Source organism: Gavialis gangeticus, unplaced genomic scaffold (genome assembly GCF_001723915.1).
Source record: "Gavialis gangeticus isolate Ggan-Ray unplaced genomic scaffold, GavGan_comp1, whole genome shotgun sequence".
Taxonomy (NCBI): domain Eukaryota; kingdom Metazoa; phylum Chordata; order Crocodylia; family Gavialidae; genus Gavialis; species Gavialis gangeticus.
This window is the reverse complement of record NW_017729009.1, coordinates 5,625,146-5,638,795: the sequence shown is the minus strand read 5'-3', so window position 1 is coordinate 5,638,795 and position 13,650 is coordinate 5,625,146. Positions and strand designations below refer to the sequence as shown.

The following is a 13,650-nucleotide window of genomic DNA, read 5'->3' as shown; positions in this document are numbered from 1 at the left end:
CTGGGGGGATGGGGCTGGTCAGGGCAGGGATTGGGGGCTTCAGGGGGCAGGCAAGGGGTGAGGCCAGGCATGGCAGGGATCAGGAGAGCTCGTGGGGCTTGGGGCAGGGCAAGGCAGGGATCTGAGGGAGCAGGTGGGGCCAGTATGGGTCCTCCCATGGTCCCCTTCCCCCTTCTCCAGCCCCCTCCACCCCTTACTTACTGCAGTGGAGCCTGGGTCCAGCTTCCTGCGGCTGGCACCCTGCCTGCCTTGCATGGGCAGGCAACGTGCTTTAGCACCAGGGTGAGGGCCAACCATAGAGATGCTCTGGCTTCTACCAGAGCGTCTCTCTGGGGGACCCAGCCTCCAGCTACCCCGCTTTTTTTCTCTGCAGGTTTTTTTGACCCCTGGATATCCAGGGGTCTAATTTTGCCCCTGCACAGCAAATTTGCAGTGCAGGAAACATTTTCTCATTCCTGCACGTGCCTCTTGCAGTGTCTCAAAGGACGCGCCCCTTATGTCCAGCTGTAGCATTTAAAATGGGATCAGAAAGGGGAGGTAAATCATCCCTAGATCTTTCTGCATTGGGCAGAAATTTCTCCGGTGGGCAGGGGAGACAAAGATACTTCTTGATGTAATTCAAAGAAAAATAATGTTAAAAATTCCAATAGAAGGGTTTTTTAAAAATTTCTATAGTTTACCAAAAAAACCCCAAACAGTGATTTTAGGAGAAGATAATTTATAATCTGGAAATAGAGCTTTAAACAGAATAACTCCTTAGACTGATAACCAAGATCCTTGATCAGATACATACCCTATCCTGGTCAAAGAGGGGGAGCAGCGTTTGTCGAGGTGGGGGCTATTAGGATATCAGAATCCTTGTGAGTGACATTACACTGCAGGCTGGAGCATTGGCTGTGGGACAGTGGGCGTATTACAGACTTGTGCTCCACTCTCAGATTAGAGGAAGCAAATTCCCTCCTCTGCCACCTACTTTCATTGTACTGACCTGTATAAACATCCATGGGCTCAGAGTTGTCCCCCTCTTTACATGGCAGCTCCTGCCAGTCTACTGTTTGGTTCAGGGAGTTTTTCCAGATGCTTTAAAGTGTTTTAAAGTCCTAATCTTTCTTTTTCAGCCTCTTTTCAGCAGAATAAACTTTACACTGTACCAACTGAGCTGCAGTTTCTGGCAAGTACTGAGGAGTAAGTTAACTATAAAGTTTGTATTGGAGAGTTGAGTGAGGAAATTATCTCTAACACTTATCCCCTCAGAAATAGTCTTAAGAATGTGTAGTTCAATCACTGAAATGGTTTTGATTTTACCCATTACTCCACTTTCTGACTACTGAGAAATCAATCATAGAAGTTCTTCTCCAATCTATTCCACAACAGATAACGGGACCAACATTTTTCAGGTCACTTTGCAATTATGTTAGGCAGTTTTTTGCTACTGGAGACGTGTCTGCATCTTTACTTTCTTGGGAATCTCAGAAGTGTAAGGCACATGGTTTCAATCACCGGGTTGTGCACATCCCCAGTGTGCCAGCTCGGATGTGCAAATGATGTGGCATTAAACAGCCTTTCCCAGGAATAGGCTTTTTCACCACGTGGTATTCTCAAAGCCCCTTCACATTTTAGAGAATGTTAATTTTAAGTGTTGTAGGCAGCCTTATCTTACAAGTTGCGGAGTGTCTCCTAAAACAGTACAAGTAAGTTCACCTCCTATTAATGGCAATTAAAAGTGCTCTGCACTTCCTGGGACCAGGCCACTAGGGAGTAGTTCTAAATCATCTGTTTAACAATGAGGGTATTTGACAGGCTATATGTGCCATGCTCTTCTGCACAGATGTCCTTTAGGACATTTATAGATTGATTGTTGGAAGCTGGGCATTTTCTTTCTGCCAAGGCTCTGAATTGGTTATACCTGTATTTAAACCAGGATGTTCAATGGATTCTCTTTTTTTGGGAATGTTTTAAAGCAAAGATCTGACAGAGGAGAAGGACATTGCCATTGATGTTCCCTCAGATTTAAAGAAGGAGGAAGAATACAAGACAAACATATGGAAAGGCTTCCTCATCTCAATCCCTTATGCAGCCAGCATTGGAGGTACTGCAACGCTAACGGGAACTGCACCAAATCTCATCCTTCTAGGACAGCTGAAGAGGTATGGTAGCAAACCTTTAGGAAACCAGGTCCCCATATGTATGGAATCTCTGCTGATTTCCACTTCCTGTTAGTTTGAATTCTGCAAAACCTTTTGTGTGCCATAAATTAAGCTCTGACCTTTCCCAAATGCTATGTCTGATAGAGTTTGCATATTGAGGGGCTGGAAAGGAGGTGCCTTGGGTTCATGTGCCACACAGAACAGCTTCTCGTGTCATCTGCCGCATGTATATCATAGGTTGGCTGCTCCTGAGTTAGGACCAAGTGAAAACAGATTCAAAAGGAACAGCTGTTTCAACCTTAGCTGTGGTAGATGGATTGGCCAGCCCAGTGCTTCAGCAAAACAGTTAAAATGTGTGCTAGATGCGCTTAAACTCCATTGAATTTAATGGTGCTTAATCACATCCTTCAAATTGAATACATAAGGTGCATCCCCACAAAGTGGAATGTAAGATTTATGGTGCCACAAACTCCATGTGGCACATGTGCAGGCATTCACCATACTGTTAATTTGCAATGCACTGTTTTTTGAGGGGGTTTTGATGCTGGGAGATCCTGGTGTCAAAAAAAATACTGCTGCTGAAACAAGCTGCATGGTGCACGCAGCAGCAGCATGAACTGCCAGAAATGGAGGCTGGCTGGCCACAGCCATGCTCTGGCTGCTGGCCAGGCTTTGAGTGGCTGGCTCAGTGCCACTGCTGTCCTGGGATGTTCCCAGAACCCCAGGTAAGGCTGCTGGGGCCAGCTCAGGTGCTGGCCCCAGGCTCCTCTACTCCACCCAGGGCAATTTGCTGTGTGCTGAAGCATGCGCTCAGGGGCATGCTGGGGGACAAATAGCAGCGGCACAAATAAGGATAAGGATGACTCGTGTGACAAATATGTACCACTGCTATTTGTCCTGTGGAGAACACGTGCCCCTGCTTGTGCGCACTCATGGGGATGCACCCATAGGTGTTCTGGTGGACCAGAATGATACTGCACCCTTTGTAAGTGCTTGTATCTGCCATTGTGTACCACTGTCCTATGTGTATCCTATTAAATGCAAACTCCCTCATTTGCATATATATGTATAATATTGCCCCCCTAAACTTGCAGCTATTTGTCAACAGAACTCTGTATATGAGGATCTCCTTGACCTGGCTCGTGGTAGACTATCTTCTGTAAAGTTCAAGTTCTGACATTCTACAAGTACATTCTTTCATTATAAACAGGGATTCATGCTTCTAAAATGCCAAGTGTTAAGATGACTTGTGAGATTATCAGCGAACCTAGAGAGACAGATTTTCACCATGTTTTTAAAATGCTGTTTCAAGTGGTCTAGTCAAGTGGTCTTGAGCCAGGGGAACAGTACTTGTATGCCACCTAGCACTGAGAGGGGCCCTAACCTTAGTGCTCCAGGTCTTGCTATTTGTATGAACAGTGATAGCTTAGAAAGCTTCTCTAACATTTTGCTGTGATTTCTGATGTTTGTTCTCCTTCATTACAAGCTAAAGAAGTTTTTTTCCTTCTTTACATTAATTGAATTTTCTCATGTTCTAAGTTTTTTTCCAGACTGTGATGTGGTGAACTTTGGATCTTGGTTTGTGTTTGCATTTCCTTTAATGGTGCTATTCCTTGTCCTTGGATGGCTGTGGATCTCCTTCCTATATGGAGGATTTAACCTGAGGTATTTGTATATCTAATTTATTTATGGCTTTTGTCTAAGTTTGACTGCATGCTAAGTAATCAATTCATCCTGGGTCTTGTCCAAAGCCCAGTGAAGTTAATTGGAGTCTTCTCAATGACTTCAGTAAGGCTTTGGATCAGGTCCCTGGGTATTTAATGTGCACATGTTGTAATCATTCATTCCAGTTTTGGTCAATATGAATCTAGATGAATGCCATTTTTCTTCAACTAAAAGCTCTAGTTCAAGTAAATATTTGATGAGCACTGCAATCAGAACAAGGGATGTATTTATGTGGTCCACAGTGGATTAGTCAATATGAAGAATGGCAGGACAGAGCTTATCATAAGATACAAATGCAGAGCTGATCATTATAATATTATATGTACTATTCTATTTAGAAAGTGGATGGGACAGAGTCCAGTTATGAATGAGTTAAAATATGGATCAGCAGCAGAACTGGTCAGAAAATGTTGAAGAAACACATTGCTTGATGAAATTCAAAAGCAAAAATTTGTGTAATGGTCTTTTTCCTTTTTCCAGCTAACTCCAATCAAAAGTTCTTCCATACATACACTGCTTTTTCAATGTTTTCAATGCTTTTTCAATATAAAGAGCAAAATCTTCTGCTGGTATAAATTAGAATAACCCCATTCAAATCAGCAGCCTTCAATCAACTCCAAACTGGTTTGAATCACCATAACTACCCCAAAGTTAATGGGTTAAGACTAGAGCTGCGCAAAATTTCACCGGCTATTTTGATTCGACAGTGTTTTGACTAATTTCAAGCTCGAAACAGTGAAATTGAATTGAAATGAAGGACTTTGAAACAGCCTTGAAACAAAACAAGGATAGTCAGAACGTTTTGAAAGTTTCAAAACGTTTAAGTTTCAAAGCCAGCAGTGAGAGACAGGGGAGAACCAGGGTACCAGCAGGGAGTGCAGCCCTGGTTCTCCCCGTCTCCCACTGCCAGAAGCCAATAACAGCGCAGAGGAAGAGAACAGAGCCTGGATCAGTTCCTCTCCCCAGCACTGCAATCCGGCAGGGGGTGGGGGAAGGTGGAGTTAGCCCAGATGGGCTCACTCTTTGCCCCCTCTCCCGATCACAGCGCAGGGGGTGGGAGTGAGCCCAGCTGGGCTGACTCTCTGCTCCCCACCTGATCTAGCGCTGGGAGATGGGTAGTCATCCCAGCCGGGCTGACTCCCCACCCCTTTTGCAATCTAGCACGGGGGGTGGGTTTTGACTTTGTTGACTCCCCACCCCCAGTGAAAGTCGAAACAGAATAGAAACAGCCTTTCAGTTTTGATAGAACAGAACGGAACAGCTGTTTCGTATCAAAATGAAATTCAAAATGGAAAGCTGTTCTGTGGAACCGTCAAAACTGAAGGTGAAATGGAACGGTGCCATTTTGCATAGCCCTAGTTAAGACTGATTGACCACCCTAAATCAGGTTCTAACCCATAAGATGGGATTTTCAGATCTGTTCCCATGGAAGTCTATGAGAGTTTCACCACTGACATCAGTGGGGGCATTTAGTACTTATATAATCAAGTACTAAATCAATACGCAGTAAACAGCATTACTGTGCAGTAGCACTGGTACATGCTTTTTTAGTGATGCTACTGCTCAGTAGCTTAATACTGTATTATTAAACTACTGCACAGTTAGTGTCTTGTGTAGATGCACCTAAGGAGTCTAGTTTACAGCCATCTTTGAGCCTGCAGCATTGGGCACTAAACTGTTGGGGGCAGGTGGGCATTTGTGCATGCAAATCTAGAGGTTACTTGGTTATATAACAGACCTGCACAAAGATTGGTTTGCATATGCCTCTGTTAAACATGCAGTTTTGATTGACTGATCCTGTTCCTGTGGACATCAGTAGCTAAGCTTCCATTTATTTCAAGTCTGTAGTGACTATGGGCAAAATCTTGGCCAGACTAAAGTCAAAAGCTAAACTCATTGAATTTAATGGAGCCAGAATTTCACTGTATGGCTGAAAATATGGCCCAGAAAAGGTTATTTGGTGACAGGGGTTAAACATCAGAGATTTTCTAACTGGGCATTTTCCAGTGAGTTAATCTATAACTAAGCTGTAACATGGTTTTACTGTAAATCTTTCCTTTAGTTCAGGTACTTGCAATGTTTTCCCCCGCCTCCACTCCAATCTGGACTTGAACTGTTTAAATGAGTGCAAGGTTTATGCATGGATAGCATTTTGAAGCCACGTGTTATTAATGAACATATATTTCTATTTCCTTAATAGATCATAGAAAATTTCTATGAGATATTTTGGGATTTTTTAAGTTAGGGGATTTTGTTTGTTTGTTTTGTGCTTGTTTGTTTGTTTTTTAATTTTCAGGGTAAAATGAAAAAAAGAAAGGAAGAAAGAATAAGTGGGCACTAGAATAACCTGAGCATACATTATTTCAGTGACACAGAAAACAACTCAGTAGACAAGTTTTCAGTCTAAATTTTTTTTCCTTCAAACACAGAAGTACCTAGACAACATTTTTCACTTAGAGTCTTTTCACTTAAGGATTTGTTTAATGTATTAAAAGTCTATTGAACGTGCTTAACTGCATTGCTGAATTGGGGTATTAAGTAATCGTATGGAAGCCAAGTACTTAAGGCCTGGTCGGCACCAGCAATGTTTATACAAATGTAACTACATTACAGGCATGAGCTGTGGGTTGCTGTGTTTTTTTGGTTTTTGGTTTTTGTTTTAAAGTGTGGTTATATTGATACAATCTCTGGTAGGAGTCAGTTACAATGTTATGATGATGCCTGATTAAGGCCATGCATGTCTGGCCAGGGGTTGGAGGAGAGGCGTGAGAGCTGTGCCTTAAGCCCCAAATGCAGATGCAGTTGTACTGGCAATAGTGTGCTTTTACTGCTTTAAATTGTTTCACTTGGGGTAAAGGGATGGTTTTATTATACCAGTACAAAGCTGGTACACCTTTTCAGTATTGTTACCAGTATTTCTGTATTGGTTAGATGCTCCCAGTAGAAACATGGCCTCAGCTGCACTGGTAGATTGTGTGTAGATGTATGTATATCCAAAGTAGGGGGTTGTTTCACTGCAGAGCTTTCTGGAGTACCTAAGCCCAAAGTGTTTCCAAGACCAGGGGCCTATGAGACAAGCTAAAGAAAACTAAATCCAAGAAAAGCAGTGCAGTTATACAACCTCTTAAAAAGACCCAGGTTTTGTTTATCACTTTACTGTTCCATCTGCAAGCAGCTCCCTAAGTTCATATATTTCCTGCTTGATCTGTATCTGTATGATCTAGGAATATGAAAAGCATCTGGGTAAAAGAGGGCTTTTTTGTAGGATGTCTGACTTTGTTAGATAACATTACAGCTGGTAAAACAAACAAGCAAACAAACAAAACCAAAAAGAAAACAGAGCAGTAAGGAAATCTGTTTGAAATTCAGGAATTTTTGGATAATCAACTATGTATCTTTATAAAGGATCTCGCTGTCAACATCCAGGTAAAACAATGAATGAATCAAGCAGCCTTGATTATCAAAGGACCAGAGTCCTGATGAGAAAAGTCTGGTTTTGCAGATTTTAATCAAGGTCCTAGGCTGTGTTAGAAATGTGTTTTAACTGCATGATATACATAGGATACGAAGAGCAAAAGATAGATATATTATTCTTATGCCCCTGAACTGGCTATGGGTTGGACTGTGAATGAATCCAGTGCTCCCTGCTTAAGAGGCTTAGCCTGAGAAGCATATTAAGTACAAAGAAGCATATTAAAATTCCAGCCCATTTGAAATTCCTCACATTTTTATTTATTCTTAGTGAGCATTTTGCATAAATTAAGAGATCACCCAGAAAGTTGTGGCTGACTTGCAAAATGAAGGGTCACTTTCATTTTCCACCTTGCTTTCTTTTCAATCAAGCTGCTGATACAGTCGTCTGCTAGATGTGGTGAAATCCTGCAAAGGCAACAACTTTTCTCTCATTTACATTCTGAATAGTTTCTGAGAACATAAACTGTGATAACTAGAAAGAAGCTTCTTCAGTGTGAAAGCTAGGATCTCCTTTGCATAAACATGGGGAGAAAGGCAAAATAGACAGTAGACAATTTTACCATGAGTTCAGCAGTGCCAGTAGGAGTCAGAGTGTCAATAAGGCTTCAGTGAATTTCTGCATTTTTAATCTCTGTCTTGAGTAAAAATGACTTGTTCTTGAGACACACATAGCTTTCTACCAATGAGATTTATTCATTCATAATCTAGAGGCAATTGAGTCTCAGAGCCTTTTGTTAGCACATAGAGCTGACTTGCAAGCAGGTATCCGAAAGCACACCATCAAAATTTGCAAGTACCAGCCTCTCCCCACATGTGCTTAGCATGTGGGCAACTGCTTGCATAAATGTCTGCTGGTGTGCATATAAATAGGTGTGTGCCCAGGTTTTGGTAGCACATTTGTGTCTTTTCATGAAAGGGTGGTAATATCCACTGTCTGATGTGCTAAGGTCTAGACTTTGCCATGTTGCTGTTTGCTGAGAGTAATGGTACCAGCAAGGTCATTTGTGGCAATATACACTTACAGGTCTAAAAGATGTGAAGTTCATTTGAGCAGCAATCGCCTATCAACCAGGTGGCAACAAACACCCACTCTTATGATATAGGTAGTTATTAAGCAGCTATAGTAATGAAAAATTCCATGGTGGAATGGAAAGGGAAAGGAATGAAGGGGAGGGAAGAATTGTCCTTAGGGATTGGGACGGGGGTCCTTGCGATCGCGTACTGATGGAGAAAAAGACCAGACTGAACGAGCATAGGCGGGTGTGAGTGACGAGGATTTTGGGGTGACCGTGACCTGGAGAGACTCCCAGACAGTCAGGACTACCCAATGAGAGTCGGGGACTGGGGAGCCCGGGTGGCTCACATGCGCCTCCTGCTGTAATGCATTAGGAAAGACATTCTAGGGGGTAAACTGGTATTTGACTCCCTCTACTGACATCTGCAGGGAATGACACACAGGGGCTTAACTTGCTCGAAAGCACTGTTCATGCAAACGCAAATGCCGTGCTGTGCAAACAAAAATACATCGCACCAAAAAAAAAAGCTGCATTTAAATTTTCAGGTGGTCTGCGTTAAATCCTGTGTCGTCTACACATGCCCATGAACATCAGTGCTTGAGTTGTATTATGGGGCTGTAGCAAATAAACTGTGTTTTTATTTCCATGTTGATAGGGGTTGCAGAAAGAAGAAGTCAGATATAAGAGCAGATGCAGAAGCTCGAGCCAAAGCAATAATAAAGGAGGATTATCAGAAACTGGGGCCAATAAAGTGAGTTGCAAAGGAGGAACTAAAATGATATAAAAAACAACTAATGGAGATATTTCTTTCATAGAGTATGGAAGGAAAGAAACTGAGAATATTTGCTAGAATGAGAATGAATTTCTGTTCAGTGGCACCAATGACCTCTGCATATGCATAGACCTCTCCAAGCACAGTCTTGCAATCTTCACCAATGCTAATAAGTGCAAATATTAAAGTGTTACTCAAATACCTATCAAGAGCAAATTTCAGTGTGTAGGCAACAGCACTTGTGCTATCTCCTTCAGATACTGTAGGCCTACCAAATAAGAAACAGAAACAATATGAAATGCCTCACCTAGTGAACCAGCACATGGTGAATTTTGAATATTTTAGAAAAGCTGTTTATGAACGATCTGTAAAATAGGACTTTCCTGAAGACATTCCTGAATCTCTGTTTATAGTGAATATGATAAAAAGTATTGGTGGCCTGCTAGTGGGCAGTTTGATAATTTTTTTCAATAAATTATTAATTGTTAATTATTCCTTTAGACCTATTAGTCAGTCAGGTGAATGGAATGGAAGAGGCTTTCTGCTTTTTCAGGAGTTTCAAGTATAACACAACTTTAACAGATTAAACCAGATCCATATTTCTACAGTAATATAGTTTTTGGAACAATAAAATAGTGTCAGTTACATACTGGAGGGCATAGAAGGCAGCCCAAGATAGTGTAACTCAGCATTAAATGACAGAAGCTAGAACCAGCATAGAAAAAGCACAATATCTCTGAATATAGGGCTTTAGATGTTTCAAATTTGGTAAGCAACATTTGAGGCAATCAAAGTTAATGGACAGTTCTGAAAATATAATAGTTCTGACTCTTGTCAGGTTTGAGTTTCCCCGTATATAAAAGCATGCTCCCCTACTCCCAGAGATGTTGTGAAGCTTCAGTGATGTTTGTGCTGCATTACCCACATTTTAATTATTATTCTTGCAAGTGAAAAGAGATGTTTCTTCAAAGACGATTGTCTGGGCTTGTGCTCTAAGTGAAAGAAATTGGTATGTTTTATCTTCTGTTCACTACATTAAGGACCAGCCTGCACAACGTCATTGTAAGAATCAAAGTCTCATTTTGAGTTTTAGAAGCAGAGATAGTCCATTAAGCCATGCTCTACCAATTTGATTAACAACACAGAGCTTAAGATCAACTCAAGTGATTTTTTTTTCAGTGATTTTTAAGTATCTTTCCTTGCTTATGCTTTCGTGAGTTTTCAAAGTGATATTTTGTGGCGTATCTAAGGGAGTGAGGGTTTAACCAAAAGTCAATAGAACTTTAGTCCCTGACTTCAGTGTGCCAGGATTTCCTTACTGGAAGTAGCTTCTGCCAGTGTCACTATTTGCAATTCAAAGATCTCCTTTGCTCTCACTTATTCACTACATGGGGTATCTTCTCCATTCTGCTCCCAGAGAAGTGTGATCATTGCTCATTTTGCCATATATGATGTTCAGTCTTAGTCACCCATCTGAGCTTAGGCTTGAATTGAAGTAGAATCATCAGCTAAAAGAAAAATATTTTGTTGTTTGCTTCATTAGCATGACTGGCTTTTAATTGTATTCCCTTATCCTTTAGGTTTGCTGAACAGGCAGTTTTCTTCTTCTTCTGTTTGTTTGCAATCCTGCTGTTCTCCAGGGACCCGAAATTCATTCCAGGTTGGGCAAGTTTTTTCGCACCTGGGTAAGTTTCTGTTGTAATGCTTTCTCTGGTACTTCCAAGTCTTCATATCCCGCATCTTTTCTATTGTTCTGTTTTATGCTGTTGCTTGGTTTCATGGAATAAATTGAATGGAGCTAGTTATTTTATTCTGGAGCCATTTTAACTGTTTATGTTTCCAGGAGGAGGTAGTTGAAACCTAGTGGGATACCAGTATTGAAAATACTCGTGTCTATTTTATAACGTTCCTAGGGTCTGAGCTCTAGGAATGTTGCTTATAGATGTATCTGACACAAAATCCTAAAGGCTTTATACAGGTTATTGATTTCAGCAGAGGTATGAACTGAAAAAAGATAGCAGCAGCTGACCCTAAGAATGCTTTCTCCTCCCTGCTTTGCAAGCCTGTCTCCATTGTGACATTCAGACCTTTCACATGCAAAGACAAACAGATAAAACAGTAGGGGAATAATAATAGTGTTCTTTCCAGGTACAAATGTCTATTTCTATTTCTCAAGATCCCCTTTTTAGCAAATACTTCCTATTTAGAAAAGCCCTCAAGTGCACACTTGGATTTGCTGAGAATCCCACATATAGATTAAATTTGTTCTCTGAAATTAACGGTTACTTAAAAGAGCATGCTTCTGTGTTTGCCTGAATTTGATTCTACATTTTTGTCATGTTCCTCACCTTCGAATCTGAGCATCTTTGCAAAGAGATCATAATCAAAATCAGGCCACTGACCTAGTTTTACAGCTTCTGTGCAGCCAGTTAAGGAAATCACACCAACCTCCCTTTATCCTTTATCAGGATTCTTCAGAAAACCTCAAAAGTGATTCAGTCATGAGGGAAGCAAGGGCAATGTTGTGGTTATCTGTTGGTTTTCACAGTGTTTTTTGTGTTTAGTGTTTCTGGTCAGGTTTCTAGGTGTCTGTGTTTTTGAAATGTTGCTCAGTGGGGAATTAAAAAGTGGACTGTGAACAATGAGAGTTGCTTAAACCCAATAAAAAATCTTAATCTTCTTTAGTAAATCCTGATTTTTACAAACTTTGCAAATTTAAAGACTTTTGCTGCTAACAAGTGTTTCCACTCCTTCCTGACAGGTTTGTCTCAGATGCAGTTACTGGAGTGACCATAGTGACCATATTGTTCTTCTTTCCTTCACAAAAACCATGCTTTAAGTGGTGGTTTGATTTAAAAGGTATGTGGTAAGCCCTTTAGGGCAGGGACCCTGGTTCTCATCTTTGGAGTTCTCTATAATACCAGTATACAGCAGCAGCCCAACGTGTATTAAGGCAAAATACTCTGATGACATGGGTGACCAAAGGGTGCCCTGTGGGATTATAAAGTGTGGGACCATTTCTTCTAAAACACCTGAGGATTTAAGAGCTGAAGTCTTATTTTCAAAATTGAATTGGACCATGCCCAGAGACCATTAGAGGATTGGGGCCTATGTACCTAATTCTTTTGTGAATATTATTTGTGAATACACTATTGCTACTTTCATCCTTCAGGATGAGGTAAAGCCTATGCAGGTATCAAGGCTCAGCTTGTAGCTCTCCATCTCAGAAAAGCAGCACAGACTGAGCCCAGTTGTTTCATGTCATGCTTCCGATGGATTTCAGGCTTCTGACGGGTTTCTAACCAGGCCCTTTGTTGGTGGAAATGAGGACAACCTAATTTCACAGGAAGTCCCACTAGTGTACCCCTCCAGAGGAAAGGACTCAATCTATTTGCTATGAAGAAATAGCCTCGTGAGATACACTAATATTCTTCCTGTGAGGCCTTTGGGTCTTTGAGCTGCAAGTAGAAAATTATGGTGAACTTTTCTAGCAAGTGGAGGTGACACGGAAAAGGAAGACTCTTTGTGTGGCACATAAACTGAGAAAGCTTTACTTACGTTTCAAAAATCCACTGGAGGGAGAAAAAAACTTTCCAAGAAGACTTGATTGCTAGATTTTTTTTTTCTTATTATTGCCCATTTAATTTAAATGGGATGACCTTTAGCTATATTTTAGGATCACAGGGAAGTAGGGCTGGAAGGGACCTCAGGAGGTCATCTAATCAAGTCCCCTGCTTGAGGCAGGATAATACTTGACTAAACCATCTCAGCTAAGTATCTGTCTAACCTGCTGTTGAAAATTTCCAAGGATGGAGATCCCACAGTTTCTCTAGGTAGCTGGTCCCAATGCTTGTCCACCTGTATCATTAGAAAGTTTGTCCTAGTCTCCAGCCTAACTTTCCCCAGCTGAAACCTGAGGTCACGGTCCGAGTCCTGTCTCCCATGGCTATGGAGAAAAGTGAATCTCCAGTGTCTCCGTAATCACCTTTCAGGGAGGGCTATTTTAATACTTATCAAGTATTTTAATGTTTATCAAATGATCATCAACCCGTCCTAGCACCACGGAATAATGCAGTCGCTTTATCAGGTTCCAAGTCATTTGTTCAATCTTTGGGTCTGTGTTTGGGGGAATCTCTCTCTATCTAGCACCCAACACTGAGAATCAGCCCTTGCTGACCTGGAGAAAGGCTCAGGAGACCGTCCCTTGGAACATTATCTTGCTGCTCGGTGGAGGGTTTGCCATGGCAAAAGGATGTGAGGTAATTTTCAGAGAAATGCCCATTATTACATTACATTGCCATCATCTAACAGGGTGGCCCTCATTTTGAAAGATATCCGTTTGGCTTCTAACTTTGTATTTTGCCAGTTTGTGGCATGTAAGACATTTTGGCCCAGATATTTAGGTGATTAACTCCCCTTCATTTCTGTGAAAGTGCCTAAATAGGTTTACAAATCTGCCCCTTAATAGCTAAGTGCTATAATATGCACCACCACATGGCTGAATTTCAGTTGTGGA

General features: G+C 41.4%; 1 protein-coding gene across 1 annotated transcript in view; it reads left to right on the top strand.

The window, feature by feature from the left end:
* The window catches only part of SLC13A3 (solute carrier family 13 member 3), a 57,659-nt gene that overhangs the window by 28,835 nt on the left and 15,174 nt on the right, over window positions 1-13,650 (top strand). The window contains exons 4-10 of the mRNA XM_019509852.1: window positions 1,119-1,185; window positions 1,962-2,147; window positions 3,687-3,812; window positions 9,018-9,113; window positions 10,715-10,819; window positions 11,896-11,993; window positions 13,281-13,393. Of these exons, the coding sequence (XP_019365397.1) occupies window positions 1,119-1,185; window positions 1,962-2,147; window positions 3,687-3,812; window positions 9,018-9,113; window positions 10,715-10,819; window positions 11,896-11,993; window positions 13,281-13,393 (791 nt within the window). The remainder of the gene's footprint in view (window positions 1-1,118; window positions 1,186-1,961; window positions 2,148-3,686; window positions 3,813-9,017; window positions 9,114-10,714; window positions 10,820-11,895; window positions 11,994-13,280; window positions 13,394-13,650) is intronic.